Here is a 26,746-nt window from a genome sequence, read left to right as displayed (position 1 = left end):
CAGTCTGGAGCCTCCCAGATGTTGTGGACTCCAATTCCCATCCAGGGCCGGCCCTACAGCCAGACTGCGTGGCGCAGGGCGCCAGGGCGCCCGCCTGCCGCGGAGCTGCGCCCACGGCAGCCGGGCTGTGAGCTGCGCCCGCCCGGAAACGGGGCGGGGGCGCCGGAGGGATCCGTTGCACCACGGTGCCAGGGCACCAAATATACTTAAGACGACCCTGCTCCCATCCATCCCAGCCAGTAGCAAAGGCTGGAGAAGTCTGCTCTAGACTGAGCTAGGAAATGCTATACTTACAGATTTTCCCAAATGCAGAAGCAATCCTGGAGCTGGACTTAATTTTTTTACCAGTACAGTAGCTACTGCTGAACCAAACTCTACAGGGTTCCCTTTCCTTCCTCAGACCCCTCCCACCGTCACCATATGTTAAACTTCAAGCTTACTTCCCTGTTACTTCCTTGTAATGCAAATCTTGGTCTGCGTCTCCAAGGGCAACCTGACCTATTTTTACAAAGCCCACCTTCTTTCAAATCTATTCAAGTCTTCCACATCACTGAGACAGGGAGGCACGGGTCACACCAGGCAGACCCGGAAGATTAGTGTCAGTGATTACATCCAGACCCGAAATCCCACATAGAACTGACATTAAGTACGCACATGTGAACACACACACACACACACACACAATGTTCTCACAATACAAAGCAAATCTCTTCAGATACAGTATTATAATACATAGGTCAAAAACAAATCACCAGCATCTCTTCTCAGTCTGCACAAATAAGCACAGGTGAATTTCATCCTGTGGCTGTGACCTACACTTTTCCTCCTGCTCCCCTGAAACCACAGCCAAAGGCGAAGAAGCCGAACACTGGCATAACAGAGATGACACTGGAGAAAAAAGACCCCCCCCCAAACTGAATGTACAGGTATGAAATAAGAATGGCAAGAGATGCATTTATAAATTTAACCCTGATACTACTCCATCTTCTGTGTGCAGTTTCTTTGCAATTTGAGATCTATATCATGGCAAAAAAGAATGTGCATTTGTATGGATTGTGGGATTTTGTTTTTTAAATCTGTATTATTGAGCTTAAAAATCAACAACATTGTCTAACCTCCCTGCAGACAAATCAGAATGAATGCTTATTTATTTATTTAGCCAGCATCTTCTAACCTCCCCACAAACTTTGTGCAAATAAATTTGGATGGATACTCCTTTTATGCAAACTACTTGCATATTAAGCTTCTTTGGGTAAAAGGGTGGGATATATATTTAGTAAAATAATTAATGTTGAATTACATTAGGGCTTAGTCCCCAGAAAAGTGACTATAGGATTGCTGATGGAGAGGCCATTTTGTTGTCCATGAATGTGTCTATTTTTTCAAATGCAACACAAATCACATCCCATGAGTTCCATTCCCTAAATGTAAATGCCATCTGTTTCAGATTATTTTGTTAGAATAGTAGATTTCCCAAATAAACAAAAAATAATAAGATGCCCAATCCAGAGAGATGAATCCATGGGATTTAAGAATGACTTACCTAGGATTGCCAACCATAAAAAAGAAAAAGCAACCTTTTACCTTGAACTCCAGATAGTTTGACATAAAACAGCAGGTGAAGTTTTCACAATCTGGGAGATAAGCATTTGCACCTGCTAATATATGTTCTGCAAGAGGATCCTGGGACTGTAAAAAGAAGAAGATAGATATTGTAACCTCAAACACCCTCTGAATTCAGGCCTCAGCATCCCTCACAATTTAATATTTAGCTGCAACTTAATCAGCAGAAATTTGCTTTTATTTATTTCGGTTTCATAAATCAATCACTGTAGCATATTTAAATATCTCCCTAAAATAGGATGCAGAGAAAGACTTAATTTAAACTAGGAAAACTTCCTTCACATCCAGAATTGCTATTTTTGTTGCCTTTGGGAAATAAATTACTGCCTTGAGACTGAAAATGCTGCCTTTTGTGTTTTTGTTCAGCTGCTTGATTTCACAAAAAGGGGGGTGTACTAAGATGAAGTCTGCATCTTGCTAATTTCAAATTAAAGGAGTGACTATTGCAGTTTGAGGACCTGCCCCCCGCGAGAAATAAAGACACAGTGACACATGGATTTGAGTTAATTGGTAAAATAAGGCCACAACTTTATTGGTTAGAGCAAGTGAGAGGTATTGGCTTAGGCATTGGACAACCTAGCAAGCGTGACTCCACCCCGCTCAGCGGGGGGATCATATAAGGTTAACACCCCAAGGGAGGAGGCTGTTGATGCAAATACAACTGAAAACTCCGCCTGGTGTCACCGGGGGTCGTGCCATGGCCCTAGCCCCCAGCAGGGCATCGGACGGGATCCACAACCGCCGGATCCCTTAAGGGGATACCCCTATAAGAGGAGGGTTGGATGATGCCCACAACCAGTCCTCAAATACACCAGAGGTAAATGTTCTAAGATGAAGTCTGCATCTTGCTAATTTCAAAATAAAGGTGTGACTATTCTCACAATACAGTCAGAGCCCATCATTATCTGACCCAGGAGTCTCATTCTGAGGGCAAGCCATTCCTTCTTCTTCTGAACTCCTTTTTAGCTGGAGATGATGATGTTGTTGTTGTTTAGTCGTGTCCGACTCTTCGTGACCGCAGGCACTCCTGTCTTCCACTGTCTCCCACAGTTTGGTCAAACTCATGTTCGTAGCTTCGAGAACACTGTCCAACCATCTCGTCCTCTGTCATCCCCGTCTCCTTGTGCCCTCCATCTTTCCCTTCATGGATCAATGCCTTGTGGTGGCGAAGGGGCTTGAATAACTCAGAGAAGCTATGAGCTATGCCATGCAGGGCCACCCAAGATGGACAGGTCATAGTGGAGAGTTTTGACTAAACGTGATCTACCTGGAGAAGGAACTGGCAAGCCACTCCAGTATACCTGTCAAGAAAACTCCATTAGCTGGAGATACCAGGTCTTAAACCTGGGGCATCTTACATGCAAATCAGGTGCAGCTCCATCACAGCCACCCAAAACTAAATGTACCGGGTACATATCAGCTGCTGGAATCGCTTTTCTAAGTCTCCACTTCAGCATGTGTGAGACTGTCTCTTGCTTTCTAGGGTAATAACCTTAATAGGTTGGGGATGTTGAACTAAGGTTGCTACTCATACACCTGTTTTTAGCAGCTGTGTGAAAGAAAGACATTTAACAGGTGGGGGAGAAGCAGCAATGAAAGGACTTCACCTATTGAATTTCTGCCTGTTGTCATTGCTTTCTAAACTGCCCCTGTTTCTCTCTAAACTGCTTCCTGGGGCAAGGGCAGGCTAAAAATGTTTTAAAAAATAAGTATGAAAATTTCTACCAGGAGGGAAAGGTTAGTTGCCTCAGGTTGTATGCACCTGTTTTGTTGCATTAAAAAACAAATAAATAAATAAATCATTTTAATTGAACTTTGTCAACAGAAATACAAACTTGGTGACGAACACACAAACCTTGGCTTATAGATTCCACGTTTTAAGACACTGATGATGAAGATGAAATGCGAGATCGAAAAAGAAGAAAAACCACCTGCCATTACCTTTCTTCTTATCAAGAGGCTCAGTGTTGAGCAGGCTAGGTAGCATAAAATGTCATTTATAATATGCAATAACAATCCAAATCTTAATGGCAAATCTTGATAAGAATGTTCTTTATGACAGGGAAAGAAGATTAGTCTGTGAGAGTGGGGAAAACAAAGTAGTTGTTTTTGCCTGTTTTGCTTGCTAGCCATTGAGTAAAGTAAATAAACTCTTTTATGGAGATAGAACCCTGTTTCTCAAACTCCTGGTAGCTGAGGCACACTTTGGCTCTCAAATACAGTTTAGAGGTATGTTTCACTCTTACATTGCAGGAGGTTTGGCTTTTTTAAAGCACCAAACTAGTTCTGAGGACAGCAGCAGTTTCAATGTGTTTTTTAAACACTGTGTTGAACCAAAGGTGAATACCCCACAAGCAAATCAGAATGAATGTTCATTGTTGTATAACCACCTCACAAATCACTCAGAACAAATGCTTAGTAAAGACTGGGTGTAACCTGCATGTAAGTTTATGCAATCAAACTACAATGTCATCTAAGTTGAATTTTCATGCTTAAAACGCTAGATGGCTTAAACTTCTCAAATTTGGTAAATGGGAAAATTGTTTCAATTGTTACAAGCATTGATTATCTGTTTGTAATGAATGCCCAGGTTCACCCTCTTCAGCATACGGTGGAAGGTATACATGGGTGTCCAAACTTTTTTCAAAGAGGGCCAGATTTGATGATGTGAACATGCGTGAGGGCCGACCAAAGTTGTTGACCTTTTTAAAAATGGATTTTACCCCAAAGTTGTTGAACTTTTTTTAAGGATTCCTGCCCCCCCCCTGAAAAGGGGCCACATTGAATCAACCGGTGCGCCGGATTAGGCCTCCAGGCCTGACTTTGGACATTATCAGTATATAATGAAAGTGCCCGATGTACCTTCGGGGTATGGCTTATATTCCTTGAATGCTTAAAAATCCTGCTATGGCTTATTTTATGACTACGTCTTAAAATAGGGGAAACAGGATACTTCTGTGGGAAGGAAATTCCACAGCTCCAGAGTTTGGGCCACCCCCCAAAAAAGTCTGAGGATAGTGGAGATACCAAGAGCTACTACCCTGTGCTGATCTTAGAGGCTGTAGAGTACAGGGACTGTGCCTTCTTTTGCATGAGACCATTTTAGTTCCCACACTAGTCCCCAGTGCCTTGCCTTGAGCTAAGGATGGCTGCAAAACCGCCCTGCCCACTAATATCACTGCAGCATCAGGAACAAGAACAGATGAGGATGCCTGCTGAATACTTTTGCAAGGGGAAAAAAATCGGTTTAGGGGAAGAGTGGAGCAATTCATCTGAGCATAATACCTGTGTTTGGCTTCCTGCTTGAGAAAGATGTGCCAATGGGCCTTTACCCTTTAATCTGGATCCAATCCACATATTTTGGGCTTGCTTTATCTTTCAAACATGCCGTACGGAGCTGTCCACACTTGTAAATAATCACCCAATCTTTTGGCTTCGAGGCTTTCCTCTGAGCTATTTTTTCAAACTGAGCACTGTACAGTATTGCAAATGTTATTCCTGTTTCTGAATTTTCCAGCAGCCCAGCTGGCATATTTCTGATCTCCACTCCTAGCCAGACTGTACCTCAGAATCTTGTAGCATAAAAACCAATGTCTGGTTAGCATTATTAAGTGCAATAACTTCCTAGTGCCACCTTTTGAGCCCTCCAGGGTGCCACTGCATGGCCTGAGCAGCTGGGGGGAATTATGCTGGCGGCACTGACTAAGGCAGCTATAAAGGTAAAGGGTAAAGGGGCCCCTGACCATTAGGTCCAGTCGTGACCGACTCTGGGGTTGCGCGCTCATCTCGCATTATTGGCCGAGGGAGCCGGCGTATAGCTTCCAGGTCATGTGGCCAGCATGACAAAGCCACTTCTGGCGAACCAGAGCAGCACACGGAAACTCCGTTTACCTTCCCTCTGTAGCGGTTCCTATTTATCTACTTGCATTTTTGATGTGCTTTCGAACTGCTAGGTTGGCAGAAGCTGGGACCAAGCAACGGGAGCTCACCCCGCCACAGGGATTCAAACCGCTGACCTTCTGATCAGCAAGCCCTAGGCCCAGTGGTTTAACCCACAGAGCAACCTGGGTCCCTAAGGCAGCTATATAAGAACATTAAAAAGAGCTCTGCTGGATAAGACCAAAAGCCAGCATCCTGTTCTCACAGTGGCCATTTGGATGCCTATGGGAAATTTGGAAGCAGAACCTGAGTGTGTGCAATCCTTTGTTATAATCCATTACTTAAGGATGAGACCTAATGTGTTTAGGAAACAATACTGTAATTGTTTGCCTTTGTGTAGGCTAAAGCTCCCCCTGCTGGCTGACTAAGGGCACTGCAAAAATAGCATTGGAAGCACAGAGGTCCTCTTTGCACTTGTTCACAGTAACTGTGTAAAAAGTGTTCTACATTTTCCAAATATGAAGCTGTTTTCTGGACCTCCTGTTTTAACTTGAGTTGTTTTATCCTATATCCAAAGAGATGATCTTTGTCTTCCAGAGAGAGAGAGAGAGAGAGAGAGAGAGAGAGAGAGAGAGAGAGAGAGAGAGAGAGAGAGAGAACCATATCAAGAAGATAAAATATCCTCATGCTCTGTAAAACTAATTAGGTTTCTTTGAAGTTACCTTGAAAGGGCTTTGTTCTGGCAAGGTGATAATAACATTCTGGAAATGCCTCCTTAGAAGCTAGCAAATAAAAGGAAGGCGGCTGGAGAAAAGACTCAAACCTTGCAAGGCCTTTGGGGGACATATGGACAATAGGACACCAAGCAGTGGTAAATCCAGGGGCTTCATTGGGGTGAGAGCACCCACATTTGTTATGTGCAGAAATTATGCCTCCTTTCCATGGACGCAATAGTGTGTGCTAGGAATCTAAATATTTATGCTTGGAGGGGAAATTGGGGTGGTATCTGCTGGCTTCATCTCTGACCTCTGTGCATTGACCCTTACTTCAAGGGACTAAACACTCTCAACCAACCATTTGTACTCTCAATTTTTGCAGGGTACAGTTTGGCTGAGACTTCTGCAAAGAGAGCTGCACTTGTGTACATTTCAGCTCACATAGGCTCTTAAGTGTGGGCAATCCGTGCGCTGCAAATACGGAAAATACAGGTGTCATTGCATGCGGAGGTCCCCCTGCGTCTGCTTTTGTGCAGAGATTATGATCAGTGTGTGTGCCACAAAATTGTATACACACTGGTGTACACCTCTCCACACATGGGCCAGCTGGACAGGGGCAGAGGTGGAAATAATTGGGTGGATCTGTTCTCTGTGTTGGGGAAAGCTGTACCTTTTGAATTTCTGCCTGTGCAGTTCTTGAAAGGCTGCATTTTATTGTAACCTCCCTTCCCCACCAGCCTGATCTGTATTTTGTCAGCATTGCATATAATACCGATCCAGCCCAGATTACTCAAAGCTCAGTTCATGGTCCTTTTATTTGTTCTTTTGCTACAGATTATATCGCTTCTTGGTTGAGGACATTCATTTGTATTTTTCTGCCCCTGATCTTTCACCTTCAGCCTCTCGCAGCCTTCCTGCATGCCTGCTGTTTGTTTCCTTTGGGTAAGGTCACCAAAAGTAAAGTGGCCAGAGTGAGGACGACTCTAATAGTTGTGCAGAAGCGGGAATAGAAGCAGGTGTAGCTTGCCATGCTGAGATGCCTTCTGCTGTGCAAGTGGGAAGGGTGCAAGAGAGCCCTGTCCTATTTGTTACATTTAATACACATGGCTTCTCCCCAAAGGAATCCTGGGAACTGTGGTTTGTTAAAGGATGCTGGGAATTGCTCTTAAGCTATGTGCTTTAAATGTGTGGGGTGGATGTGACATCACTTGGACACTTCATTATGTGTGCACTTTCTCAGTCTTTATTTAGCTAAAGTTTCTCATTCCGCCTTCTGCTCCTGCTTTCTCTGTATCCTGGTATTTCTGTTTCTTCCTCCTCTCCTGCTGGAATTGTGGGTGAGTTTTAAGGAAAATATTATTCCCTTTCCTTTCTTAGCTCATGCATAGCTTCTGCATGTGCAATCTGTATCCTGCCTATATGGAAGGTATAAACAGCATTTGGGTGCTGTGTATTGAATTGCAAGTTTCAAGACATGATCATTAAAAATATAAAATAAAATAAAATGCAGTACCCTAATTTCCATAGTTGCTTAATTAATTATTCCTACTAGTGCTGCTAACAGGACCCAGGTGGCACTGTGGGTTAAACCACAGAGCCTAGGGCTTGCTGATCAGAAGGTCGGCGGTTCGAATCCCTGCAACGGGGTGAGCTCCCGTTGCTCGGTCCCAGCTCCTGCCCACCTAGCAGTTCGAAAGCACATCAAAGTGCAAGTAGATAAATAGGGACCGCTCTGGCGGGAAGGTAAACGCCGTTTCCGTGCGCTGCTCTGGTTCGCCAGAAGCAGCTTTGTCATGCTGGCCACATGACCCGGAAGCTGTCTGCGGACAAACACCGGCTCCCTCGGCCTATAGAGCGAGATGAGCGCCGCAACCCCAGAGTCGGACACGACTGGACCTGATGGTCAGGGGCCCCTTTACCTTTACCTTTACTAGTGCTGCTAACTTTTTAAACTGCTGTGCTTTCATTAGTGGTTTGATCTGCACACACTTCTCTGTGTTGTGTTCAGCTGCTGATTTCTAGAGTTGACATTCCTCTCTAAGGGCACAAGAGCAGAAGGCCCAACTGGCTTTTTTGTTGGGTCACTTGGCAACCTTAATTCCTACTAATAAATCAGGCTTCTAAGAGGATAAATAGGTTGACTGACTGCCATTTACTGCCTGTTCGTTGGAAAATCAGTCTGCGATGAACGTTATATAAAGATTATCATATCTCTCAAGCAAATAGGAACCCTTTCTGATAGTGGCTAATGGACACATAGCCCTCCTGTTGCCTTTGCCCCAACAGCTGATTTTGCTTCCTCCTCTTACCTGCTAATCTCTTCTTTTTCAACTGAAAACAGGTGATGACACGGATGTCACTGATAAAGGGCTGGATATTTGGGCAACTTCGTAAGGGTGATGCAATGAAATCTATTCCATCAAAATCAGGTGGCCTTGCACTTCAAAGAGTGATGTGTGCGGATCTCTGAATCCACACTCCTTAATGCAATCTGACCTAGCAAATTGCACAGGATAACAGATAAGAAAACTGTTACAGGGAGTGAAACCAGGACCACAAATGGATATGGAAAGGTTACAGGGAGAGAAAAGCAGGGGCACAAGCAGTTCAGGAAGACTGCGTACACAACCATACATTTAAAGCAGCAGGCAGGGATCTCACCATGTTTCCTTTCTCTAATCAGATCCCTTCTTCCTCTCTGGAGGGTGGAGCTGGGAGGCAGAAGGAGAGTCAGGCTGCTCACCTTTTCTCTGATAAGCCATATCACTTGCCAGCTGCTAACAAACTTTTTCCCAGAGTGCTCTTAGGCAGAAAGCCTACTTGATTGCAGAGATCAGTTTCTGTCCTTAGGCTGTGTGAGCACATTACTGGCTTAAAACTATTTTTTGCAGTTCAGATTGAAGCTAGTTTGGGAGAGAAATGCATCGAAATGAAGTATTTCATAAGAAACATGTATGGATTGTGGCTCATGTTTTTTGTACACAGCAATGAAAGCACACTGGATGCAGAGCAAATGGGAGGGCATACACCTGTATGTGGATCTTTCAATGACATATCTTGTTTTTTACTTGCCTATTTCCAGCTATGCATAATGTTTAAGTTTTAAATCATCTACTGGTACATAAAACACCAATTTTATCTGAAAGGGGGTTGGTGATAATTTATTCACAGCACTGTAGCAATTATAAATCTGTGTATGTGTTCAATCCTTAGCACTCTGTGGCGGCTTTTCCAACCCAAGTGATGCTCCCTGGACTTGTGCCAATCGTGGTTATATCCCTATTCAGCACTCATGCCAATCTGGCCCATGCAGGTAACCTATACTGTGCCCTTTCAGCTCTAATCAGTTATAGTCTTCAGTATAAAGCCGTCAGAAGCAAAATTACAAAACTGGCAAATAAGACTCCTTCCATTTTTTAAGACCAGTCCCAAAAAGCAGAAATCAGGAATGGGCCCTAGTCAAACGCTCCCAGAGCTCAGATGCGAACAAAAGGTCAAATGCAGATGGTTAAAATCCATTGGCATTGAGAGGCACAAGTAATTGTTAAAAGCTCAGTGGAACGATAAAGTTATTTTCAGTAGTAACCTGAAAATGGTGAAAGGAGAAGCAGTCTGCAAACTCACCAGTCACACTTCAGTTTGGGATGGGATACAAAGCAGAGGCTGATGAGATGATCTCTTAAGCTGGGCAGAGGCATATGGAAGAAAGCAGCTCTTGAGGTATCCTGACCCCTGCCCATTAAGGGTTTTAAACGTAATCACAAGCACCTTGATTTGGACCTAGAAACAAATAGGTTTGTACTGGGCTGTGGAAACCAATGTGGACTCTTGTACTTCTCTTCATTCTGGGACTACTATTTCCCCTCAGCCTCAGAAAACGACAGCAAACCTGAAAGGCCATTGGTGAAAGAGGCCCTGGAACGGGCAAGGCAGCTGGTTTCCTTGGCGTATCATCGCTCTAGAAGCAGGTATGAATTTCCAGGTGATGCAGGTGGCAGTGAGCACCTTTCTTTTCCTACTTGTCCCCCCGCTGTGGCTACACCCCAGGCCTTGTGGGGGTTTTCTGGTATTTTTCGTTCAGCTGTGCCTTCCTTTCATTCTGTGAAATCCTAGAGGGAAAGCAGTGCTGACCAAGGGATCCCTCAGTGCCAGCGACCTGCTGAGCCTGTTCAAGCACCCCGAGGCCGAAACCAATGTGGCGGTTCATGCGGCTGAGCTGATGGACACCACAGTGGAGCTCATTCGGCAGCTGGTGTACAAAAGGGAGAAGCGTTATGCCAACATGTCAGGTGTGTCTTGCGTCCACCACCCAGCCCGAGAAGTACTAGTCTTCACCTCTCGACCTTCTTGAGAATCTTCTTTCTCCCTTTTCTCCTGCAAGGAGTCCTAACTGGCCATGATCTCTCCACCTTGGCAGAAGTAACTGGCTGTGCTGCTCAGCTGCGGCCCATCAAGTGCTCAGACACCTGTTTGACTGAAAAGTACAGATCCATAGATGGGACATGCAACAACAGGTAATTCTGCTGGCCCAGTCCTGTAACCTGTAAAAGCACTGGCCATATTATTAAATGCAAAATGGCACTTTTCAAAATTCCGTACCCTTTGACCTGTTACTAATTTCAAGTAACTCCTGAAGACCTTTTTAAGCCAGAAGGCCTCTTCAGTTGCTTCATTTTTTTCAGGACGAGCCTGTCTTTTTTATGATCCTTTTGTGTTGTTTTTATGGCATTTTATGCTTTATTGTACTTGTAAATGTTGCTGTATTTTGTTGCTGATGTTTTATTTGACGGGGCAATCTATATATTTTTTTTAAAATAAATAACATAATCTGCAAAGAAAGTCAGCTATATATAGCCGCACCTTTTTGCACCAGGTCTTGCAGGTAGCGGGACAAATCATAGAGATGATTTCACATTTCCCACTTTCTGCTGATAGTTGGATGTCCCCCCAGGGCATTTTTACAGAGTCACCTTTTCTTTTGAAAACAGAATACTGGGGATTTCTGATTTCTTTTTGTAATTCTTGTTTGTATGCAAATACATAGAGAGAGATTCCAGACAACTTTTTTTCATTCTGGTGTGCTTACATGAAGTTTTCTGGGAAGTTAAAAAAAACCTGTGCGAATACTGCTGTAAGACAGTCGAACACAAAATCCACAAAATCCACAAAATACAGCAGTCGAACACAAAATCCACAGAAGACCTGCAAAGGAATTGTTTTGTTTTTGATTCATAGGCATACACATAGCAAAACTGAGCAACTGGTGGCCAGGCTAGAATCAGCTAAATTCTGCCATATGTTATTGTAATGGTGTTGTTGCGGCTACTCTTTAGTAAAGACGCCCAAGTCCACTCATTAAGAGTTTTATTGTGCATAGTATTTACAGTGCAGAGATAGCAGAAAACATGACCTCTCAGTCACTCGCAGAATCCGGGAGTGGACGTTTCCGGCTATGGGACCAGCATAAGAGTTGGGGCACCCCGAAATGCCTCCTCCCGACCTTATGTTTAGTGGTGCACCATAATTCAGGTGCCGGAAGGGGCTGCCTGTTCCCTTTCACCTCTTGGTCAAGGCAGTGCAAGGGCTCTCCAACATCGCTGAGCCCTGACACCTCCGTCCCGCTAACTTCCTGATTCCCCTCACCTGACCCACTGCTGTTGCTCTCACTGGGCGAAGTGCTGGTCAACAGGAGAGGCGGAGGCTCCCTGTATGGAGGTCCCCCCCCCACAGCTATAAAACAATCAAGAAAGGTAGAGGAGGAAGAATGGGGAAAGGCAGATGTTATGTACTGAGCTGAATCCTAGAACAATAGGATTCAGAATCAGCGGGAGCTACCCAATCCAACTCCAGGTGGAAGTGAATCCGCAACCTGATTGGCCTGCTGGAGCAGCCAATCAGGCGGCTGGCAGAAGTGAATCTGCTACCTGATTGGCCTGTAGGAGCAGCCAATCAGGCTGCAGGCAGAAGTCAATCCACAATATAATTGGCCCACAGGTGTAGCCCTGAAGTAGCCAATCATGCAAGGCCCATTGTGTAAATAATGTATATAAGCAGATGGTTTTGGGAAAAGAGCCATTCTTCTTCTCCTCTTCTCCTTGATGACTATGAGCTGAATAAAGAGCATGAAATTCACTCTCGACTCCGAGTACATTTCACTGGCGACAAAGGTGGGATCCTGCTGAGCTGACCGCCACCACGCACTGCACCGCAGCACCGCCACCTGCTGCACCGCTGCATCGCACCGTGCATCCAGGCTTCAGCTCCAGGACCCAAGGAACCCAGAATGGCAACCGACAGCAGCTTCTCGCCATTCAAACCAGCATCAGGAGACTGGGAAGGGTACGCCGCCCGTTTCAACTTCCTCCTGCAAGCGAAAGAAGTCACCAACGATGCCATGAAGAGGGCGACATTCTTCAGCGTCTGTGGAGAGGAGACGTTTGAAATCGCCCGGGCTCTCCTTGCACCTAGAGATGTCGCTACCGTCTCTTACAAAACAATAATGGAACGGCTGAAGGAGCACTTCTCACCACAGCCCTCGGTGGTAGCTTGCCGAAATGCCTTCTACGCAAAGCGGCAAGCCCCGGGGGAAACCATAACTGGGTTTGTGACCTCCCTCCGCCAAGCCGCCCGGCTATGCAACTTCTCAGAGTTGGAGAACATGCTTCGTGACCGCCTCGTCGGTGGCCTGAGGGACGAGATGTTGCAACGACGCCTCTACGCAAAAAAAGACCTCACGTTCCAGATTGCTCTGGAGGAAGCCCTGGCAACCGAAGCCGCCGAGAGGTCAACGCAAGAGGCACGACCGGCCCCGCCATCCCAACCGAGGGTCTACCACGAAGACCTCACCGACGAATCCGAATCTGACAGGGAGGAAGTACACCGAGTACAGTGGCGCACTCAAGCAGCACACACCCCACAGCAGCCTCGACGAGAAGGAGGGAACTGTGCAAGCTGCGGGGAGAACCACGAGAGGAGGACCTGTCGTTTCCGCAACGCAGAGTGCAGGCAGTGCCGAAAATTGGGACACATCGCCCGGGTGTGTCGGGCTCGACTCACCCGTCGACAAGCATCAGATGACCGACCCAGGAGCCCCAGGTCACACGGCACCATGCACCAAGGCAACTCGACGGAGATCACGGACTACCAGGTATTCCAGTTGCCCCATCCCAGCACAGAGAAAATTTATATAGAGGTACAGATAGAGGGAGCCCCATGCCGCATGGAGCTGGACACGGGTTCAACTCTATCCATAATCTCGGCCCGAACATTAAGGGAACTGTGCCCTAATGGGGGTCCCAAACTAAGGCCGGCCCCATTCACCCTCCGGGACTTCCAGAAACGTAAGGTCCCTACAATGGGGGTGGGGACCTTCAGGGTGCAATATCGAGGGCGAAAGCAACAATTGGACTTGCTGGTAGTTAAGGGCCCCTACGTTAGCTTACTGGGACTGGCATGGTTTGGACCTCTGGGGCTAGCCGTTACCGGGGTGAACCGCACTAGCTTACAAGTGGACGTGGACGCCATATGCAAAGAGTTTCCAGGGGTTTTCGATGGGGCATTGGGACGATATACAGGACCCCCCATTGCCCTACAGCTAGACCCCGCTGTACGACCCATCAGGCACAAGGCCCGCCGGGTCCCGTTCGCCCTGAAACCCCGCATAGACGAGGAATTGGACCGGCTCGTGGAGCAAGGAGTGCTGGAGCCGGTGCCCAACGCCCCCTGGGAAACTCCAATTGTCACACCCGTCAAGCCTAACGGTTCGGTCCGCATCTGTGCAGACTACAAATGCACCATAAACAAGGCTCTCACGGCCCATGCATACCCAGTGCCAGTGGTCAGCCATGTCCTCGCCACCCTGGCTGGGTCAAAAATCTTTGGCAAACTGGACTTGGCCCAAGCGTATCAACAGTTGCCTGTGGACGAAGCCACAGCAGAGGCTCAGACGATTGTGACGCACAGAGGGGCATTCAGAGTAAAGCGGCTGCAATTTGGCGTTAGCGTGGCACCAGGCATATTCCAGAATCTAATGGACTCTCTCCTTAAAGGGATTCCTGGCGTCACCCCCTTCTTCGATGATGTACTGATCGCCGGGCCCACACCAGAGGAATTTGAGGACCGCCTCCGCTCCGTCCTGCACCGTTTCCAGACGGCGGGCCTCAAGGTGAAGCGGGAAAAGTGTTTACTGGGAGTGCCGCAGGTGGACTTTCTGGGATTTAAGGTGGACGCAGAAGGGGTCCATCCAACCGGTGACAAGGTACGGGCCATTTGTGAGGCCCCAGCGCCCAAGAGCAAGCCCGAACTTCAGTCATTCTTGGGACTATTGAACTTTTACCATGCCTTCCTTCCCCATAAGGCAGCGGTAGCGGAGCCCCTACACAGACTCCTAGATAAAAGGGCCCCTTGGGTGTGGGGCCAGCGACAAAGGGCCGCATTCCAGGCAGTCAAGGACTTGCTCGTCTCGAACTCGGTCTTGGCACACTTCGACGAGAGGCTGCCAGTGGTGCTGGCATGCGACGCCTCTCCCTATGGCATCGGCGCTGTCCTGGGACACCAACTCCCGGATGGAAGAGAGGTGCCGGTGGCATACTTCTCCCAGACGCTTGCTGCAGCCGAACGAAACTACTCACAGATTGACAAGGAGGGTCTGGCAATCGTGAAGGGCGTAAAAAAATTCCATGATTTCTTGTACGGGCGGCCCTTTACCATAGTGACTGACCACAAGCCGTTGCTTGGCCTGTTTGCCCCCGAGAAGCAGACCCCCCAAGTGTTGTCTCCACGTGTCCTCAGGTGGTCAATTTTCCTTGCCGGCTACCAGTATGCACTAATCCACCGCCCTGGGAAGGCGATGGGCCACGCAGACGCCCTCAGCAGGCTACCACTACCAGAAACAGGCCCCGACCCAGCGCCTGCGCAAGAGGTTATGACCCTGGAGCTGCTTCCCGACCGACCCATTCAGGCACAAGAAGTTGCGCACCATTCCACAAAAGATAGGGTCATCTCCCGGGTCCTGGACTGGGTGTGGCGAGGATGGCCCAGCAGCAGCCCCGGGCCAGAATTCGCTGGCTACACAAACCGCAAACATGAACTGTCGGCCCACAAGGGGTGCCTGTTATGGGGAAGCAGGGTTGTTGTTCCCCAGCCCCTCCGCAAAAGGGTCCTCACAGCCCTACACGAGACACACCCAGGGGTAGTGAGGATGAAGGCCCTTGCCAGGAGTTATGTGTGGTGGCCGGGGATTGACAGAGAGATAGAGGCCTGGGTCCAACACTGCCAGACCTGCCAAGAATCCCGCCCGGATCCCCCAAGGGCCCCAGTCCAGCCCTGGGAGTCCGCCCGACATCCATGGTCACGCTTGCACGTGGACTTCGCTGGCCCCTTCCAGGGAAAAACATTCTTCATAGTGGTGGATTCCTACACCAAATGGCTGGAGGTCGCACTGGTACCGTCCACTTCTACGGCGGCAGCCATCCGGGTACTACGTAAGCTTTTTGCAACCCACGGGCTCCCTGACACCCTCGTCTCGGACAATGGAACCGCATTCACGTCAGAGGAGTTCCAGATCTTCACAGCGCAGAACGCCATCCGCCACATCCGCTCAGCACCATTCCACCCGGCCACCAATGGCCAAGCGGAGCGCATGGTGCGGACCACCAAGGACAGCCTCCGCCGCATGACACAAGGGGACTGGGAATACCGCCTTGCCGCATTTCTTCTAGCACAGCACAGCACCCCAAGCACAACGACGGGCCGGAGCCCAGCTGAACTACTAATGGGCCGGCGCCTTGCAACTAGACTGGACCGACTTCACCCCGACAGAGCTCAGGATGAGGTAGTGGTGGGGAAAGGCAGGAACCCCCGGACATTTGTGGCCCAGGACGCAGTGTACGCAAAGAATTTTGGGGCAGGCCCAGCATGGGTACCTGCCACAGTCACCAAGGTGACCGGTCCCGTGTCGTACGAGGTACTAACGGAAGGGGGGCAATGTTGGCGCCGCCACTGCGACCAGCTACGGCGACGATTCCCAGGAGGAACCCGGGAGGAGAGCGGGACAGAGGGGTCCCAAGGGGACAGCAGGGCAGTGAGGCCTGTAGAGCGAGAGGGGTGGACAGGGGAAGCAGAAGCAGTAGGCACAGAGGGGCGCCCCGAGGCTGGAAGGACACCGGAGCCAGAGCCACAACCTAGTGGTTCAGTGGCGCCAGACCAGACAGCCCCGGCACAGCCAGCAGCCTCGGAACACGAGCCAGAACCAGAACCCCTGACCAAGGAACACCCCAGGCCACAACGCACACGGAGGCGGCCAGCAGACCTTGGGGACTACGAATGCAACTTCCCGGGCAGGACTGGAACTTAGAGGGGAGGGGTGTTATGTACTGAGCTAAATCCTAGAACAATAGGATTCAGAATCAGCGGGAGCTACCCAATCCAACTCCAGGTGGAAGTGAATCCGCAACCTGATTGGCCTGCTGGAGCAGCCAATCAGGCGGCTGGCAGAAGTGAATCTGCTACCTGATTGGCCTGTAGGAGCAGCCAATCAGGCTGCAGGCAGAAGTCAATCCACAATATAATTGGCCCACAGGTGTAGCCCTGAAGTAGCCAATCACGCAAGGCCCATTGTGTAAATAATGTATATAAGCAGATGGTTTTGGGAAAAGAGCCATTCTTCTTCTCCTCTTCTCCTTGATGACTATGAGCTGAATAAAGAGCATGAAATTCACTCTCGACTCCGAGTACATTTCAGCAGAGAAAACAATTATATCACCAGCAGAACCCTTAACATATCTATTTTTGTTTCATAACAATTTAAAACACCAGCTGTGGGGAATTGTCCCTTTGCCAAATGGAAGCAAATTATATCTGTATATTTTACCATCCTTATTTAACTACCCAACCTCAGCCCAGCCCTTCCTTTTAAAGCTGTCTTTTAAGAATTTCAACCCTCCATAAAATTTCATCTTTATTTTGAACATGGCTCGTAATCTTTTATATATATTCAGTCATGTGCTCGTGAGGAATCATACCTCCACAAACATCATACTAAATAACAGTATATTGAAATAAAGGTTATATACAGCGAGAAACTAATACTGAATGTTATTTTTTTAAAAAATAATAAACGAAGTTTTAAAACCGCACAAAAATTATCTGCTCACAAACCTCTGCTCAGCACACAGTACAAACGACCCCCATGGGTGTCCTAGGCTATGAATCAATACACCACAGAAAGCCGCCTGTTTGCTGTTATTTAGGAAACCCTCTGTATCAAATGAAGTGCCCCCCCATGCTTCTTTAGTTTGCACAGATGAGGTAGTAAAATGCTTCCACTTGGTAAATCCTCTGGTGAGTAGGGGATATCTTGGTTGAAGTTTTCCCACTGAAACAAAAACTTGCAGATACAGAATGGGCTTACCTGGGGAAAGGCTGACATCTTTTTCTCCCTAACATCTATTGCTTTCGATGAGCCAGTGTTTTGGATATGGAAGACCATACAGTCCTCTGATTCCCTCACTTGCACTCTCAAGGAGTATAATTCAGGAGTCGTTTTCCCTCTCCACCTTCTACTTATATGAACCCAATGCCACCTGCCCATTTTCTGCAATTTATGAGATTTCATTCTCCCTTGCAGGAAGAACCCACTGTGGGGAGCAGCAAACACAGCCTACGCCCGCTGGTTGCCCGCAGACTATGAGGATGGCTTCTCTGTACCCAAAGGGTGGAATCAATCCAAGACCTATAATGGCTTCTCATTGCCTTTGGTATGCGGCAGCGGGCAAGACTTGGAATCTCTTATGAAAGGAGATGGCAGAGTTCACACAGGGTTTATAAGACAACTCCAAAGCTTTCCTTCTTAGCTTGCTTTAAAATAAGATGTAAAAAAGCACCCTTTGATTTGCTTGACATGCCAACATTCCTGGGTCTTTGCACAGAAATGTTGGAAAGTGTATCTGTGAAGGCATGAAAGAGTGAGGAACACATGATATTTTCATAGTTTCCATTGACAAGTTAGGCACGCCACGGCAATTGCAAATTCCATGTCTCGTAATGCTGTCAAAACACTCGAAATGTAACTTTCCATGAATTTCTGCGAAAAGCATGACTAGTTTGGACTCTGTTTCCACAGAAAGTAGAAAAATATACTGCGCTATTCACAAAGACCAACAGTGTTCATATTTGAAATGAATTGTTCTTCCAGGTGCGCCAGGTGTCCCATGAAATCTTGCACACACGGAATGAGAACATCTCCCTGGACAGCTCCTACACCCACATGCTGGTGGAGTGGGGCCAATGGATTGATCATGACATGGATCTCACCCCTCAGAGTGCCAGCACCGTTTCTTTCACGGACGGAGCCGACTGCTCCCATGCTTGCATCAACCGGAACCCGTGCTTCCCCATCCAGGTAAAGACAGTGATGAACAACAAAAAACTTAGGAAGAAGAACACTCATTGTAGCCCTCCTGATAGGACTGTTGCCTTTTCCTTTTACCAAAATTTGAAGTAGGGCCGGTTTATATATGTCTCAACCCCGATGAGAGTGTTTCAGAAATACATGGATTCACAAATACTTCCCCCCACCGTCATATCCAGACAGGTTCACAGGGCTTGCTTATAGAGTTTTTTTTAAATGCAAAACCAGAAGTGAAATCTATACAACGTAATTCATTCCATGAGGTAACTTTACAGCCACATTGAAAGCAAAAAATGAGGCCTACCATTTTGAAATTAATCCGTCCTAGGTCCTTTTTTTAAAAAAGCTCAGAGTACACACCTATTAAGATCATTTATATATGCTAATACATATGCAGAGATGCCAATTTCAGCTTGCTTACTTAGGAAATAAATGAATGAATAGTTTTTAAAGGCTGGGAAGGGCCAGTAGATTTTGGGGGCTCAGATTCCCCTGGGTCAATCTGTCTCGGGGTGCAGTGTGGCATGGGAGAGAACCACCTCTGTCTTTAGACTCCGATTCTGTGTGGGAAGCTGTGGAAACTCGATAAAGAATGTGAGCTCTCCATTCTTTCTGGCCGCCTGTCAATAAGACCCAGGGCTTCTTGACCACTCTGCTTCTCCTGTGCCAGATCCCTGCTGGCGACTTCCGTCTGGGTGGGGGGACAATGAAGTGCATGCCTTTCACCCGCTCTTCGCCAGCTTGTGGCAGTGGACAATCCAGCTTCCCTCTGGGGCAGCTGCAGCCCCGGGAGCAGCTGAACAGCCTCACCTCCTTTGTGGACGGCAGCATGATCTACGGCAGCACGGCCTCGCTGGCCAGGAAGCTCCGCAACTTCACCCAGCCACTGGGGCTTCTGGCCGTCAACCAGGAGTTCTCTGACGGTGGCCTTCCGCTCCTGCCCTTTGCTGAGAAGAAATCCCCAAACCCTTGTGCCTTGACGCGGGACTCCTGCCTTGCCAATGCATCTGACGTGCCCTGCTTTGTGGCAGGTAAGAGGACAGCTTCTCAGTGATTGAGATACAGCAGGTATGGGGGACCTGTGGCCCTGCAGGCATGGACCAACTCCAACTCCCAGCATCTGTTGGCCGTGCTGACTGGGGACTCATGGGAGCTGGAGTCCAACAACATCTGGAATGCCACAGACTCCTATCTCTGCTGAACAGTGTGGTCAGATGAAAAGGAAGAGAGGACTTTCGTTTCTTTAACGGAGGTGATTTTCATCACAGGCAGCCCCTTGCAAGACAAGATGCCAAAATGCTCCCTTCTGTGCAGCTGTTAAAGTAATTAGAGCCCCGTTCTCCTTTGCAGTGGGTCTCATAGCTTTGTACAGGAGTCCCCTCAATGTGTGGTGGGCCTTTCAGGATTAATGGGATATGCTTGTCTGACTTGTGGTTTAACCAGTCCAATAGCACCTATAGGCTGTAGGGTTCTCCCCCTCCATAACTGACTTGTGTGCTTCATCCATGTATGGGAGCTTCATGGGTGAGTTTTCAGAATGCCAGTCATGTCGGATGCTGGGAACAAGGTGAAAATGGACTGGGGAGATGGGTGGCTTCTACCTCAAGGTATCGGGGGGGGGGGACATCTGGAGCCAAAATTCCATCAGTGGGACCTCCACTGATGGAAGTGAATGGTGAAAATACTAAAACAGGGCTACCGCCACCCAAAACATGTATGCAACATCTCTTTTTTTTCCCTTTTTGCAGGCTGCTTAAAGCCTGCCAAAGGCTGTGTAACTTCTGTCTCATTTACTGTGTACATTGGTCTCTTTCTTGCCAGGAGACTCGCGGTCCAATGAACATTTAGGCATTCAGGTCCTGCACACAGTGTTCCTGAGGGAGAGCAACAGAATCGCGACCACCCTCCACCAGCTCAACCCCCACTGGAGTGGGGAAATTCTGTATCAGGAGACTCGCAAAGTCATTGGGGCCTACCTCCAGGTGAGGGCCTCAGGCATGTCGTTGCTTAGTTCCTTCAACAGAGAGCTGGATACAGTTCCCATTCAGGGTCAGATTATACATGACATCCAGATTGTATGTGTACATCTGCCGTGGAAAATGGCAGCCATGTGTTTGGGGACTAGGAGGGTTGGGCTAGATAGAGCCCCCCCTCCCTCCAACTCTATGGTTCTACAATGTAATGCACCTTGGTTGCTGTGATGTCAGGACATGACATATTTTACTAGATATTATGAGGAAGACGGAGGGGATCTAAACATGCAGCTGGTGTTTTCTACAGCAGCTTTGCATTCTGTGTCACAGTTTGGCTCCAAATTCGCTGCTATTGCCAATCACTCACACACTGTTCCACCTTGCTTTCTAGCGGAACCTGCTCTTATGTCAGATAAGAGCTGGTAATTCTGAAAACACTCAACAAGCCATGTTAATGCAGGCGGATATGTTTGCACAAGAGGCGCTCTAATCTTACGAGGCCTCTTGTGAAGAAATGCAAGAACCGCAAAACTAACACCAGGGTCAAAGTGCAGCTGGCAGTGAAATAGAAAAGCTCTTTTAACTTGCAGAACACTGATCTCTCTCCTGGGACTCAAGCTCCCTTCTACAGGATCTGCAGCTGCTTGATGCAAGGGATGGAAAGGAAAAAAAAATCCCATTCAAGTGGTTTCTCTGAGGCATCTTTCAGTTTCACCAGATATGAAAGTCCCTGAGAGGAAACGCTGACATTATTAGAAATTTTGTTCTCATAAATGCAGGTGAATTTTTACAAATTCATTTTTAGAAGGTCATCAACATTATGCTATCCTAATAGGCAGTGAAGCACCTGACTCCAGTTTGACTGACCCAGTGTGGTGGCACAGAATATTCAGAGACGTTCCAATTGTTTAGGGAACAGAGCTCACAGAATATTTTTGCAGTGTCAGAGGAAAGGGAATGTTATTTTAGCATGTTTATCCTCACAGCCAACTTGTGAGGTGGATGAACATGAAATAAGCCACCGGTGAGCTTCATGGCTGAGCTTCTCACATTCATCCCAACAAGTTATCTATTGCATTGCAGTGGTTGAGGCCCAATGAGCAATTTCTTCCCAACAAATCTGCATATTCCTTGGTACAATTCTGTGTCTGAGCTGCCATTTTGACTGCTTCTCTCCACTTTAGCCTGAGCACAAATGAAAGAACTGCTTTTTTGTTTGTTGCTCCTGTTGCACATCTCCATGGTTCCCCCGCTTGACTAAGATTCCTCCTCTGGCAACCATCCACCCAGTGGGTAGCAGTGGCCCTACTCAGGAAGGGACTAAAAATGGAGGCACACAACCATTTTACCACAGAATGCACTTGTTGTATGGTAAAAGTCTCTTTACCACTCGGCAGGATAATGCAGCCACCCAGTTACCACATATGCTATAGGTTACATTAATAAGAATAAGAATAATTTATTATTTATACCCCGCCCATCTGGCTGGAAGCCACTCTGGGCGGCTTCCAACAAAACATCAAAATACAATAATCTATTAAACATTAAAAGCTTCCCTAAACAGGGCTGCCTTCAGATGTCTCCTAAAAGTCTGGTAGTTGTTTTTCTCTTTGACACTTGGTGGAAAGGCATTCCACAGGGCGGGTGCCACTACTGAGAAGGCCCTCTGCCTGGTTCCCTGTAACTTGGCTTCTTGCAACGAGGGAACCGCCAGAAGGCCCTTGGCGCTGGACCTCAGTGTCCGGGCAAAATGATGGGGGTGGAGATGCTCCTTCAGGTATACAGGACCGAGGCCATTTAGGGCTTTAAAGGTCAGCACCAACACTTTGAATATGCTATAGTAAATTAGTAAATATGCTATAGTAAATTAGCCGTTCATAAATGGTCACCCCTAATGAAAGAGCAAGGCTCTTTTCCTCTTACCTTCTCCATGTGGTGTGCTCTCACCTTGTTTTTCAGTGTTCATATCTACTCGACTTAGCCTGATACAAAGCAGACAAAAATAGCATCCATTGGTTTCACTAGATCCTCAATCAACCCCACTGAACTCAAGTTTATTTCTCCTTTTTATGTTTGTTCACTTGATGTAGATTATAAACTGGAGGGATTATGTCCCAAAGATCCTTGGCCCAGAAGCCACTGAGGCCTACCTTCCTCCATTCTCTGGTTACGACGAGTCTGTTGACCCCCGTATCTCCAATGTCTTTGCCACAGCTGCATTTCGCTTTGCCCACGTCACCATCAATCCTTTCCTCTCCCGTCTGGATGAGAACTTTGAGGAGAATCCCAGTCACCCCAGCATATCTCTTCATCAGTCATTCTTCTCCCCATGGAGGATCATTGAGGAAGGTACAGAACTGGCAACACATGAGATGGGAGCGGGTGGAAAGGGCATGTTGTCTTTGGTGACGTCATTTATCAAGTTACACAGTGTTAGTCCCATTGAACCCAGATCTACCCAAGAGACCAGCAATGTTTGGGGCAAAGGTGGGAAACCTGTGGCCCTCCAGATGTTCTCCCAACTCTCATCAGCCACAGCCAGCATGTCCAGTGGTCAGGGATGATGGGAGATAACGTCCAGCAACATCTGGAGGCCCAATGCTTTCCCATTCCTTATCTAAGAACTATTGTACTCAGATTGTGCTGAGGTAAACCATGTTTTTGAGTGTGTGAATTCCAGAAGCGTGGCCGCCTTTTTAATCTGCAAAATCAACTAAAAGTTCCTGCAGTAGGTCCTTAATATTTTTATTGTGGCATGAGCCTATAGCTGACTTCATTGAATGTATACCATGAAACAGGCCAAGGGAAGCCTGTCACGATGCATTTGGTAGGCCTTGAGATCCTCCTGGTGACAGGAATCTTGTAAGGGAGTGACAAGGTTGTCATAGGGTTACCACATTCTACTCATTCTAAAAACAGTCCTGTGGAGAGCAGCGAGAGAGAATTGCTTGCAGGGTTACAACATTCAGAGATGCTGGAAGGAAATGCGCGCCATTTATGTTAGGCTTAAAAATCCCCAAGGTTTCTGCTTATAGCCATTCCACCTCTGAGTTATGGGTGTGAATATAGTCAGCCACAGGGTCCAACCTACAGTGCTTTGTCATGTCAGTAGAGTGCAGCTTGTTTCTGTGCGTCCCTGTTTCTCTCAGCCATCCTGTGGCACCACCCCATATCACCATTGCTTGTCCTAGAAACTGGGGCAAATGTAACACAGACAAGGGGAGGAGCTTCAGGACCCTGCTAAGCTGATCGTCATGAATGCCTTGCCCACAAAACATCTGCATGTTGTGTGTCATGCTGAGAAGGCTGTGCACATGGGTTATTGATAACATTGCTTTCTACTTAATGAGAATGCCAGCTATTGTGTGAGAAGTTGCCCTGTCTTCTAGAGCTTTGCCATAAAGACTGAATGCTGGTTTGTTTTTGCTGGCTTTGAAGTTCTGTCACAAACTTTAGGAGGGATCGATCCTATCCTACGTGGAGAGATCTTCACCCTTGCAAAGCTCCAGACAGCCACTCAGATGATGCCAGAGGAGCTGACAGAGAAGCTGTTTCATCCCAAGAAGGCACTATCCCTTGACCTGGCAGCTCTGAACCTGCAAAGAGGCCGGGACCATGGACTGCTAGGTGTGTAAGGGCTGCTGCAGGGCTGGAAGGGCAGTGGATGCTCTCCGCAAGAAATGGTGCTGCTTACTCTGAGCTATACATATTTCAGTATTTATTTACATACATACAAAAGCAGTAGACATCATTCAGCCATCCATACTGTTGGACTCAGATCCAGGAAGTAACTTTTGGTGGCTTTTTCTCCAACATAAAAGCTTAGGGAGCCCTAATCTCCTCCTCTGCATTCTACGTTTCAACTCCCGCCTCTCCCTTGCTGACGGGACCTGCGTAGCCTCCCCCTCTGTTGCCGAGCTGGTGGAGCAGTGTTGGGGCTCTGGCTCAGCATCAGCAAGCCCATTCACTCCGTGGCTGCTCCCTTCCACCCCCTCCCCTTCTCCTGCCATTTCCTGTCCTTTTCTTCCCAGCTGTTCCTGCCTAGCCTCCTCCTCCTCCCTCTCTCCCCTCAAGGTGTTGCTGGGCAGTGCCATGACAAGGGGTAGAGGAAGGAGAGAGAGAGAGAGAGAGAGAGAGAGAGAGAGAGAGAGAGAGAGAGAGAGAGAGAGAGAGAGAGAGAGGTCATCAGAAGCAGAGGGCACCTCCACCTAGAACTAACACTTGATGTTCTCTTCAAATGCTATTTTCTGGTGCTCCTTGCAGGTTACAACTCCTGGAGGAGGTTCTGTGGTCTCCCAGAGGCCCACACTTTCTCTGACTTGCAGCACATCCTCAACAGCAGCTACCTGGCTCACAAACTACTCAAGCTGTATGGGACGCCTGAGAACATTGATGTCTGGATTGGGGCCATCGCAGAACCTCTCCTGCCTAGTGCCCGAGTAGGGGAACTGCTTGCTTGCTTGCTGGGAAGGCAGTTTCAGGCCCTGCGAGATGGTGACAGGTAGGGAATATTTGAGGAATGTAGTCTTTGCAAATTCCAAGATAGAAACTTGCCTGATCTGTACCTCCCAGACTATCGTGCGGGTCAGAACTTTATCTGCACTTCTCAGTTGATTATTCAGCTGTATGAACACACACACCCCAGTCTGAAATGGTACAGCCAAGTCCGAAACACAGCTCTTTAGCTCCCTCTGTGAGAAGTACAAACTAGACTGGAGATTGTGAGAGGTGTGGTATATATGCTTGGAGTTAATGGGTTTGTTGCTGGACTGGTTTGCTGCCTGATCCTGGCAGACCATTCCACAAAGAGGGTTCACTGCAGCATTAACACAAATTGGCCGGGAACTTCATTGTCTGTGTCTTTATTAATTTATTTAAAGAACAACAAACTGGTGATTGCTTTAACTTTTTGATATGTGGTGATTTGAATCATGAGGATGAATTAGAAGAACTGCTGAGTCTTGATTGAGTCTTGCTTTGGAACTGAGGACTTCATTAGATTTTCTTCTGCCTTTTGCCATTTTATTTTGTTCTAAGGGCTTGTTAGAGATAATGTGTAAGCTCCCCCAAAAATGGTCAACAACTTTGGGGTTTCCCCCCTTAAAAAAGGTTGACAACTCTGGGAAATGGGGGACGCCGGAAGGATTTTTGTACCACAGCGCCGGATATGCTTAAGACGGCCCTGGCACGAAGCACTGCAGGAAATAAATGAATTCAGCCAAATAAGGTATTCATGAACAGGCTTTTGCTCCCCCTCCCTCCCTCTTTATTTTCTTTTGCAGGTTCTGGTGGGAGAATGAAGGAGTGTTCACCCCTCACCAGAGGGAAGAGCTAGCAAAGGTGACTTTGTTCCGGATCCTCTGCGACAACACCCACCTCCACCACCTCCCTGCAGACGTCTTCTCAACCAGTCACTTCCCAAGTGACTTTGTGTCCTGCAAGAGCTCCCAGATTCCAAGGGTGGACCTGACTGCATGGAGGGAAGATTCAGCAGGTAGAACCTGGAGTGGCCACAACTCTGTGGACTAGAGAGGAAAGCCTGTTCTCAGCAACCTTTTGGCACTTAAGAAGGGAGTCTCAGGGATGGGAGGGGGTTGTAGAACTTTTATATATATATTGCATGTTTTCCTTTATGTAAACTGCTGTAGGAATTTTTTATGGAAGGGTGGTATTCACCATGTTGTTACAGTAAGTGCCACACTTTTAACATTTGGAAAAATAAAACGTGCCAGTACTGCATACCCTTGAGTACCCCCAGAGAAAAGCGCCAATAATAAATATAAATTTATTCTAGTTAGTACCTTTATAATAAAGCTAGTAATAAATTTCTAATACATCTCCCATAGCCCAGACGTTTGTCACTGTGCCTGTGTAAACAGTAACTTGGAAAAGCTGGGTTTTGAAAAATTGTTAATTTCACACATAGGCAGTCATTATCTGTTGTGTTCTGTGTGTTCACAACCAACTATGCACACACTGCCCTGCCCTATCCAGAAGAAGTCCTTATGTCCTCTCTTCCTTTCTCCCTTCCCCTCTTGCAATATTCACTCATCCCCATTTGGGAACATGCAACATTCAGAGGCCTGCATCTGGGAATTGGTTCCAACGCAGTGCAGCTTTCAAACTGGTGCATTTCTTAGGAAGTC

At 47.4% G+C, this 26,746-nt stretch overlaps 1 protein-coding gene across 1 annotated transcript; it reads left to right on the top strand.

The window, feature by feature from the left end:
• The first annotated feature begins 5,007 nt into the window (after nt 1-5,007).
• On the top strand, nt 5,008-26,138 carry LOC118078350 (thyroid peroxidase-like). Its single transcript, XM_060280734.1, has 12 exons — nt 5,008-5,032; nt 10,087-10,186; nt 10,332-10,507; nt 10,600-10,732; nt 17,845-17,974; nt 18,412-18,618; nt 19,298-19,658; nt 20,449-20,609; nt 22,691-22,949; nt 24,057-24,227; nt 24,864-25,101; nt 25,883-26,138. The coding sequence occupies exons 1-12, from the start codon at nt 5,008-5,010 to the stop codon at nt 26,127-26,129; spliced, it is 2,208 nt and encodes a 735-aa protein (XP_060136717.1). The 3' UTR covers nt 26,130-26,138.
• Nucleotides 26,139-26,746: the final 608 nt, after the last annotated feature.

Source organism: Zootoca vivipara, chromosome 1 (genome assembly GCF_963506605.1).
Source record: "Zootoca vivipara chromosome 1, rZooViv1.1, whole genome shotgun sequence".
Taxonomy (NCBI): domain Eukaryota; kingdom Metazoa; phylum Chordata; class Lepidosauria; order Squamata; family Lacertidae; genus Zootoca; species Zootoca vivipara.
The sequence above is the reverse complement of the archived record's forward strand: the minus strand, read 5'-3'. Positions and strand labels throughout refer to the sequence as shown.

What these genes read in the sequence shown, in the direction of transcription:
- LOC118078350 (XM_060280734.1), top strand. Translation starts at nt 5,008, where the DNA reads ATGCCGTACGGAGCTGTCCACACTT. An exon ending in GTACGGAGCTGTCCACACTT is followed by an intron (nt 5,033 to 10,086) that starts GTAAATAATCAC and finishes ATTTCCCCTCAG; the next exon opens with CCTCAGAAAACGACAGCAAA. An exon ending in ACCCGTGCTTCCCCATCCAG is followed by an intron (nt 18,619 to 19,297) that starts GTAAAGACAGTG and finishes CTCCTGTGCCAG; the next exon opens with ATCCCTGCTGGCGACTTCCG.